Source organism: Heteronotia binoei, chromosome 17 (genome assembly GCF_032191835.1).
Source record: "Heteronotia binoei isolate CCM8104 ecotype False Entrance Well chromosome 17, APGP_CSIRO_Hbin_v1, whole genome shotgun sequence".
Lineage (NCBI taxonomy): Eukaryota > Metazoa > Chordata > Lepidosauria > Squamata > Gekkonidae > Heteronotia > Heteronotia binoei.
The window spans coordinates 50,978,148-50,987,791 of NC_083239.1; the positions used below are offsets into that span (position 1 = coordinate 50,978,148).

General features: G+C 48.5%; 1 protein-coding gene across 1 annotated transcript; it reads right to left on the bottom strand.

Annotated features, from left to right (window-relative positions):
• Positions 1-399: 399 nt before the first annotated feature.
• Positions 400-9,644, bottom strand: LOC132585887 (prolactin-releasing peptide receptor-like). The gene is made up of 2 exons (XM_060257764.1): positions 8,970-9,644; positions 400-1,452 (listed from the first exon to the last, which is right to left on the bottom strand). The coding sequence occupies exons 1-2, from the start codon at positions 9,642-9,644 to the stop codon at positions 400-402; spliced, it is 1,728 nt and encodes a 575-aa protein (XP_060113747.1).

A 9,644-nucleotide genomic window follows, 5' to 3' on the forward strand; every position in this document is an offset into this window, starting at 1 on the left:
CCTCACGGTTTCATTTGTCAAGTTCTTCTTCAGCCTTTTCTTCTGACGTTTCACGGAGTCGTGGTTCTTTTTTCTATGACACGGATCAACGCATGCTCTCAACTTCTGCTATCGGCTCTTGCCATTTCTATTCTACAGTGCTCATTAAATTACTGAAAGATGCATGTTTCTTAAAGCCATATTATTGTTTGTGGTGGTTATTTGCAGATTTTCTCCAGGGGAGCTGATCCCTGTAGTCGGGATATCAAATGTAATTCCAAAAGATCTCCAGGCTGTACTGGAAGGTTGATAGGCCAACATGGCATGCTCACGGTGTCCTATTTAAACATGGCTGCTATCCAGGAAAACCAGCAAGACGTGTCCAGTTTAAATGAGAAGCCGGGCACCTGCGAAGTCCCATCACACTGCAGTTGTGCCACGGACACGGGCATTGCACGAATCGGCATGGACCGACTCGCCTCGTCCGTCCTTCCCACGGCAGAAATAGCTGCGCAAGTGGGCCCTGAACTTGCGATGGAGGGAGGCGTAGATGAAAGGGTTGTAGCAAGCTGAGGTCATGGCCACAAAGTGGCAGGAGACCTGGGCCACATTGATGTACCTCTTGCTCAGAATGGCGAAATTGGGATCCAAATCTCGAACCAAATTGAGGACTTGAAGGGGCATCCAGCAGAAGGCAAAGGTCAGGACAGAGACGACCAGCAGGATGAAGGTCTTGCGTTTCTGCCTGTTCCACTGACTCTGGTTGGAGCTGGCCAAGTCAGGGATCCCCCGGCGACGGAGGTGGGCCAAGATGGAGCAGTAGGAGACGGTAACAGCCAAGAGGGGGACCATGTAGCTGATGAAGAGCATAGCACACGAATAGACCAACCGCTGGGTCTCCATCTGATCCCAGAGTTCCTCACAGATGAAGAGCTCATGCCCGATGCTGCTGAGGTCCAGGTAGGTCGAGTGCAGGGCAGGCGGCACTGCCAGGGCCAGAGAGGCCACCCAGATGGCAGCCACCACCAGCCTGCAGTAGCGCAGAGCCATGCGCCGCCGCACCGGGTAGGCGACGACCACGTAGCGGTCCACTGCAATGGCGGTGAGTGAAAGGACCGAGACGTAGACCGTGGCTGCCTGTAAGAGGACCACGGCATGGCACATGGTGGGCCCAAAGAGCCAGCCACGATGCTCAAAAGCGTAGGAGACGGTCAGGGGCACGCAGGCCAGGCACATGAGAAGGTCGCCCACCGAGAGGTTGCCCAAGAAGAAGTTGGTGGCGTTGTGGAGCTTGTGGTCGGCCACGATGCAGAGCACCAAGAAGGAGTTGCCCAGGCATGCCACGACCACCAGGAGGCAGTAGAGAGGTACAAAGAGCAGTTTGAACCGCAGCAGCAGCTGAAGCCCGACAAAAGGGTCTGCAGGGATGCTCCAGTTCCTTGGAAGGCTGTGGTTGAGCTCCATCAGATCTGCCTGCAGAGGGAGGGACAAAAGCAGGAGACATGGCCACCGACTTTTAAAGAAGAGGCTCTTCAAGCACAGTTGGTACTGATGGCAAAAACGAACCTCCACTTTTAGAGGCAATCTACCACTGAGCACCAGATGCTAAAGGCAAAGCAAGGAAGCAAGAGCTGCTGTCATCAGTTCATACCTGGGGTCTCCTCAGAAAAAAATAGCAAACTGTGTAGCACTGTAATAGCAATTATATTGTAACAACAACAAAGCCCTTAAAGGGAAACGTCCATATCCAATTAGAAATACATTTCATCTTGCTGCATAAAGAGGCTCATTACAAAGGACATCTTCTTCTGTCACAATGTAAATAAGCCCAATAGAAGAATCAAGTCAATTCAAGAGACCGGTTTCGGTTTCAAAAACCTTCGTTAGCCAAAGCTTTAGCTTTGCAGTTTAGTACATCATGACTTCAAGCCACAAAAAGAAAAGATAACTTGCTATTTGAAGCACCAGTTCTTCCTGTTTAGCACAAAAGTTTCATTGTTTTCTGTAGAGAACTAATTACCAGCCAGAAAATAATGGAACTTTTGTCCTAAACAGGAAGGACCGGTGCTTCAAATAGCAAGTTATCTTTTCTTTATGTGGCTTGAAGCCATGATGTGCTAAACTGCAAAGCTGAAGTCTTGGCTGATGAAGGTTTTTGAAACTGAAACCGTTGAATTGACTTGATTCTTCTATTTACATCGTGACTGAAGAAGATGACCTTTGTAATGAGACTCTTTATACAGCAAGACGAAATGTATTTCAAATTGGATATGGATATTTCCCTTTAGGGGTTTGTTGTTGTTACGATATAATTGCTATTATAGTGCTACACAGTTTGCTGTTTTTTCGTGTCTATGCGAAACTGTGGTTCTTTATTGCTGGAGTCTCCTCAGAGGCCACAACATACCATGCAGAGCTGGAATTGCCAGCTCTGGTCAGGGAAATACCTGGCACTTTGGAGGTGGAGTCTAGGGAAGGCGGGGCTTGAGGAAGGGAGGGACCTCAGTGGGGTATAATGCCATAGGCTTCACCCTCCTAAGCAGCCATTTTCTCCAGGGGAACTGATCTCTATTGAAGATCATTTACAATTCCAGGAGATCTGGAATTCAGTTTTTATTTGGCCTCCCCTTCTCCAGGGCTTGGGAGTGAGCAGCCTCTGAATCTGATTGTGACTATTGAGGCAGAGTTTTCAGCTGGGTGTTGAAATTTAGATGACTGTATTGAAATTTTGATTGTTTTATTGTTTTAATTGTATTCTGATTGCTTTAATCCTGTTGTAACCCACCCTGAGCCTGCTTTGGTGGGAAGGGCGGGATATAAATAGAGGAAAATCAATCAATCAATCAATCATCATCCAGGCCCTACCTAAGAAAGGGTTGGCGAAAAGCTGGGGGGAGGGAAAGGGGGGAATCAGATGCCTAGAGTTTAGAGCCCTGAAACTTTTCAGGAGCAACAGATAGCCTTGATTTCTAGAACTAATTTGGTTTCCTCTTCTCCCATTCTTTAAAATAAACGCTGTCAAATCACATATTTTTCACACCCCATAAGATTCTTAAGCGGGTCCAATTGGCACTGTAGGAGCAACGGTGCCCCCATGGGCCCTCCCTTGGCTCTGGCTCCAATCTGGAACTTGTTGGGCATCGCTTAAGCAAACCCTCTCAGCTTCTTCCATCCCTGTGTCTATACGGGTGCTAAAAATATTGTGCTTGCTTAAAGGGTTGTGATCAATATGTGAAACTCATCTAGCTGTAAGTTGACTTCCCCATCCCCAGTTCCCCCATACACAAGACTGAAGAACGCAGACACCCTGCCTCCCAGATGCCTTCCCTCCCCAATTGCCTGGAAGACAATCCACCCTATAATAATAATTGCAATAATCAGGGCTTTTTTGCCCAGCAGGAACTCATTTGCACATTAGTCAAAACCCCCAGTATCACCATTGTTTTGCACAGGGCCTTTGTGCGGGAAAAATCCCAGCAGGAACTCATTTGCATATTAGGCGCACCCCTGGCATCACCATTGTTTTGCACAGGACTTTTTTCGCAGAAAAATCCCAGCAGGAACTCATTTGCCTATTAGGTCACATCCCCCGACACCAAGTCAGCCAGAAATACCTTCCTTTGCTTTCCTGCTCAAAGAAGCCCTGCAAATAATAAATAAGACCACGACTGCCCAGCTTATTTTCCGCCAAGCTTCCCCCACCCACCAGGGCATCCAAAAGACATTATTCAAAATTGCCTGCCTGTGATAGCCCATCTTTTCTCTCCCTTCTCCTACCCTTTCTCCAAGTGTGACCGTTGAAAAACCGGCAGATTGGCAAGGATGTCCCGTGGGGATGTGATGCTTTTCCCACCCTGCTGCCCTCAAAATTGAGGACCCTGAAATCACTCCCTGCTCTGATGGACTCTGCAGCCTGAGTGACAGGTGTCGGAAAGATGTTCCCGAGTTGGAAGGGACAGGCGAGTTCTCAAGCAAAGCCCTTACCTGCGGTGGGACGCTTTGAAGAAAGCAGACGGCATCACATTCCAACAGGGCATCCTTGCAGGTCTGTCTGCCAGCTCAGCAGCCAGGAGCTCTGTGTGAATTTGCCGTGTTGTGGTTCATTGCAGACCTCCGGGCTGAGCCTGAGATTCGGAGAGTGGTCTTTTGTGTGTTTTATTCTCCTCCCCTCTGCTGGAGAACTGTTGTAACTCTCACCTTGCCAGGAATTTATACAGAACCGTGAAAAATTAAAAAAAAGAAGAGACGAAGGCATGGCTCAGTCTGAGAGGCAAAGCCCAGTCCTGAAACCTATTTCGCAATGCCGGGGCTCAAGCCTAGGAGATGTGGGTAGAAAGAGTGCTTCTAAGCATGCACCGAGTTCATTTTTCATCTTCTGCAAGCAGTCACAGCTTGCACCGGCACAGCTGATGGGAGAGAAAGTTCTTTGGAGACTTCAGCTTCCAGGCAAGCTTGAAATACCCTGGTAACCCTTGTGTCTTCCACCCTTGCAGTGTCTTCCATCAAAACTTCAGACTGTAAGCTCTTTAAGGCACAGACTTGTCCTTCCCTGTCTCTTTGTTCTACAGAGTCATAGATAATAAAACCGTTATGTGTTCCTGAACCCTCCCTCTGTTACAGCGATGTTCACAACATGCCTGTAAGGTAGACTAATGATATCCTGACACTGCAGATAGGAGAGGGGGCAGGGGCTGAGAAAGAAGGACTTGACTGCCTGGTTAATGGCAGAAGCGAGATTCGAACAGGAGGCCTGCGGCTCAGTGCTTGCTCTTGTGACTTCTATCCACACCAGCAGCAGCCTCTTATCGTTTCATGTTGGCGGCTGAGCTCGTCTGATCTTTTCAGTAATTTTCTTTCTCCCAGTAAGCTTGTGAGATTTGAACCCAGGTCTTTCTGTCACTAGCTCAGCACCTTAATCCCTGCAACACAGCTGCACGCTGTTCTGCCACTTTGTCCCCTTGCATGTTTGAACTGGACCTCATTTCAGTCAATCAAATTTGACAGTCATATAGACCAGCAGGATAAAACCTACGTCCAATCTCAATTTCAAGATTATGCTTTTCTGTTAATAACATGGAGGGAAGGAAATGTAATTTTAACACCTCTCCGCTGCTTGGCCAGTCTCAACAACAACAACAACAACAACAACAACAAAATTTTATTTGTATCCCGCCCTCCCCGCCAGAGCAGGCTCAGGGCGGCTAACAGCATAATTCAAGTCCCAGTCATACAGAAATAAATAAAATTACATTTAAATATTATGAACATTTTAAATAAAATTCTGATTAAGTTTAAAAATTAACATAAATTAAATTAGTAAAAGTGCTAATGCTATGTTTGCTTTTTATGATGGCGGTTTTCCTTAGCAGTTTCCTTTTTCATCAGCGAAAGCCAGTCGGAAGAGGAAGGTCTTGCAGGCCCTGCGGAATTGTTCAAGGTCCCGCAGGGCTCGCATTTCCTCTGGAAGTTGGTTCCATAGGCTCGGGGCTATAGAGGAGAAGGCCCGGTTACGGGTACTTTGCAGCTTCACCTCTCTCGGTCCGGGAATAGTCAACAAGTTTTTCCCGGCTGACCTCAGTGCTCTCTGGGGTTCATATGGGGAGAGACGGTCCCTAAGGTAGACAGGTCCTCGACCATATAGGGCTTTAAAGGTAATGACCAACACTTTGTATCGAACCCAGTATATAACTGGCAGCCAGTGAAGTTCGCGCAGTCTCAGGTTTGTAGAAGGACGACACAGCAGCAGAATATATGAAGGTGCCTTATATGAAATCAGACCTCTGGTTCATTAAGGCTAGTATTGTCTGCTCAGACTGGCAGCTGCTCTCCAGGGCCTCAGGCCGACGTCTTTCACATCACCTGTTTCTCATCTTTAACTGGAGATGCCAGGGGTTGAACATGGCTCCTTCTACATGCCAAGCAGAGGCTCTACCACTGAGCCACAGCTCCTCCTTCAAAGTTCTTGAGATTGTGCACACAGAAGAATTTGGCTAGCCCAAGGATATCATGTCCCAAGAACCCTTGAACCACCTTACAAAGTTAGGCTGCAGATCTTCCACCTTTAAGGGGACCCTCCCACATTGCTAATTTCTGAATCATTTGCACACCATTATCCCTGAGATAAACAGGTTACTCACCTGTAATTGATGATCTTCGAGTGGTCATCTGTGCAGTCACACACATGGGTTTTCCCGTCAGGACGAACCCTACCTCGGAGATTTTAAAAGCTAGCCTAGGCGTTATTTTTGGCGCGCACTCCCTTCCGTCCTGGGGAGCAGGCATCCACTGCGCATGCCTGGAACGGGAGGGAGGCGCCCCACCCAGCCAGTTTCTTTCCCCGCCGCCGATATAGTAGATGAGCGGTTGCAGAGTACCAGTGGCCAGCAGCGGGGATGGTTGGGCGGGCGTGTGTGACTGCACAGATGACCACTCGAAGATCATCAATTACAGGTGAGTAACCTGTTTATCTTCTTCGTGGTCTCTGTGCAGTCCCACACATGGGTGACTGATAAGCTGAACTGCACGGTGGTGGGTGCTGGCACTAGAGTAGGAGAGAAAAATTAATGCAATGTTAGTGCAAATCAGTCAAGCAAGTATTGGACTCCAAGGTAAGTTGGTACTTACCGGATCCAGATCGTATCTTAGTCGAAGATAGAGCGGAGTACTGCCTGTCCAAAGGAGGCATCTTGCCTAGCACGAACGTCCAGAGCGTAGTGCATAGCAAAGGTCGAGGTGGAAGACCAGGCGGCGGCAGCGCAGACGTCTTCCATGGAGACCCCTCTGGCTAAGGCAGATGATGTTGACAAAGCTCTTGTAGAGTGAGCTCGTAGTGTAGTTGGAACCGGCTGCTTTGCTAGTCTGTAACACAGCTTTATAGCAGCAACCAACCATTTCGAAAGTCTCTGAGGAGATATCTTTTGTCCTTTATTGTGCCGTCCATAGGCCACAAAGAGTCTGGAGTCCTTCCTGAATGATGCTGTTCTATCTACGTAATAGGCGAGTGCCCGTCTAACATCTAGGCAGTGTAGGGCTTCTTGGCCCTTATCCGTAGGACGTTGAAAGAAAGCGGGTAGAGTTGTGACCCTGTGGAGGTGAAACGTGGATACTACCTTAGGCAAGAAGGTAGGATCTGGTCGTAACACTACCCTATCGTGATGAAAAATGGTGTAAGGCGTGTCTGTTCTAAACGCACAAATATCGCTGGCTCTTTTAGCGGAGGTAAGTGCGACTAGCAGCGCCGTTTTCCACGAGAGGAGATGCAAAGGGATTGAAGCCATGGGTTCAAAAGGTGGTTTCATTAGCTGGCTTAATACTAGAGATAAACTCCAACTGGGGTACAGTTGTCGTGATGGTGGATGCAGGTGTAAAATTCCTTTCAAGAAGGATTTCGCAGCGGGGTGTGAGAATACAGACCGTCCTTGTATGTGAGGGTGAAAAGCTGAGATTGCTGCCAGGTGCACCTTTAAAGACGAATGAGTTAGCCCCTTTTCAGATAATGACAATGTATAGGCCAAGATTTGAGGCATAGAGGCAGACAAAGGTTTAAAGTTATGCTTGGTTGCGTAGATGGAAAATCTTTTCCATTTCATGGAATATGACTTTCTCGTTGATGGTTTTCGTGCATTTAATAGGACGTTTCTCACTCCCTCAGGGAATTCTGAGAAAGTATCCTCCAAGCTGTCAAGCGGAGTCTGTCCGGGTCGTGATGAAGAACCCTGCCGTTCTGTTGCGAGAGGAGATTCTTGGCCCGGGGGAAGTGATGGTAAGTATTGTCCGATAGGAAAAGGAGCGTTGTGAACCATGGTTGGCGAGGCCACCACGGTGTGATTAGAATACAATTTGTATTGTCCAGTTGAATTTTCTGTATTGATCGTGTTATCAGTGGAAACGGTGGGAAGAGGAAATGTAATGGACCTGTCCATCTCTGAATGAAGGCATCCTGTAAGTCTACCAGCGCCATCCAAGCATTTTGAGGGATTAGGGGCAAGATGGATTGGAGGGTGACCATCCTGAATTTTCTGTGGTGGATGAACTTGTTGAGAGCCCTGAGGTCCAAAATCGGGCGCTGACCTCCATCCCTCTTGGGGACTAGAAAGTACCGGGAGTAGAAGCCTGTCCGATGGTACTGATCTGGGACAGGTTCTATGGCCGCCTTGGCCATAAGAGTGATGATCTCTTCTTGGAGGGGAGGGGATGGAGGGGTTGTAACAAAGTGGTGTCTTGCAGGGGGAGAATGAAACTCTATTGAATAACCTCTTAAAATGATATTCAGGACCCATTTGTCTGTGGTAATTAACTTCCAGTTCTCGTAGAACGGTAGGAGTCTGGAAGTGTTGTGAGGTGGCAGAGGTGGAGAGTCAAAGAGACTGCTTGGATGCAGTTGCAGTCTTTTTAGGTTGTTGTGGTCTTTGCTGCCGCTGGTTGAAAGGCTGCTTAGACGGTGGAGCCTTACGCTTCCAGTATTCCGATTGTCGAGGGGACCTGGAGCGTTTGAATGGCATTGGCTTCCATGGTCTGGCTTTGTAGCCCTGCTGTTGCTGTTGGGTCACACCAAGTCTTTTTGCCCGTTTGCGGCTGTCGTCGACTGTGGTGAGTATGTCGTCTGTCGTGGCATTAAAAAGGCCTTGGCCGTCGAAAGGGAGATCTTCGATTTTGAATTTAATGTCGGGTTGTAGGGAAGAGGAGCGAAGCCAGGCGTGCCTTCTCAAGGCAATGGAGGCAGCCATCGCCTTGGAGGTGCATCCCACGGAGTGACGAATGGTATTTATCTGTTGTTTGGAGACTCTATTGAGCTCCTGTAATAATGTGCATGCCTGTTTTTGAGCAGGTTCTGGTAGAGCCGAGACAAGCGTGCCCAGTTGGGAGGAGAGATTGTGGGAGTAAGCAGCAAAATATGCCAAATAATTGTTGATTTTGGCGTTTGCTGTGGAGATGGAATACATCTTCCTTCCCAGTGTGTCCAATTTCCTGCCCTCCTTCTCCGGGGGTACAGGATGACGAGTCTGCTTCGATTTGGAGGAAGAGTGGACTATCATCGAGTTCGGAGCCGGGTGACTGAAAAGAAACTTCGACTCCGTAGCTTGGATCTTGTATAGGGATTCGATGCGCTTTGACGTGGGAGGAATAGATGCCGGCTTGTCCCAGGCTTCTTTAATGGCATCTAGATGCACCGGAAGCATTGGCAGAAAGGAACCGGCAGGTAGGTCCGAATGGACTAAATCGTGAACTACATCCGTGACCTTGGGCGCGTCCGATGTCAGCTTTACATTAAGAGCAGAAGCCATGTTTGCAACCAAGTCCAGATATGTTTTGGCTCCGTCGGATGGTGACAAATCTGCAGGCTTTGCAATATCTGAAGCTGGGGATCCAGGAGAGGACATTGATTGCATCGAGTCCGATGACGCGTCGGATTCGACATCGGAGTTGTCAGGTTCGGGTGCTTGCGGGTCCGGTCTGGTTGGACTCGCGTTCTTAGGTTTAGAGGTCGAAGTGGAAGGAGTCGGAGATGGCTGTTTCGTTGGCTGCTTACTCCGTTGGACGGGAGTTGCTTCCTTGGATTGGTTCCTGTGGTGATCTGCACGGTACCGAGCGTGGTGGTAACCGCAGCATTGATGGGAATCCATTGATGGAGACCTCGAGGTGTAGTAGCGTCTTCTCGGGGACAT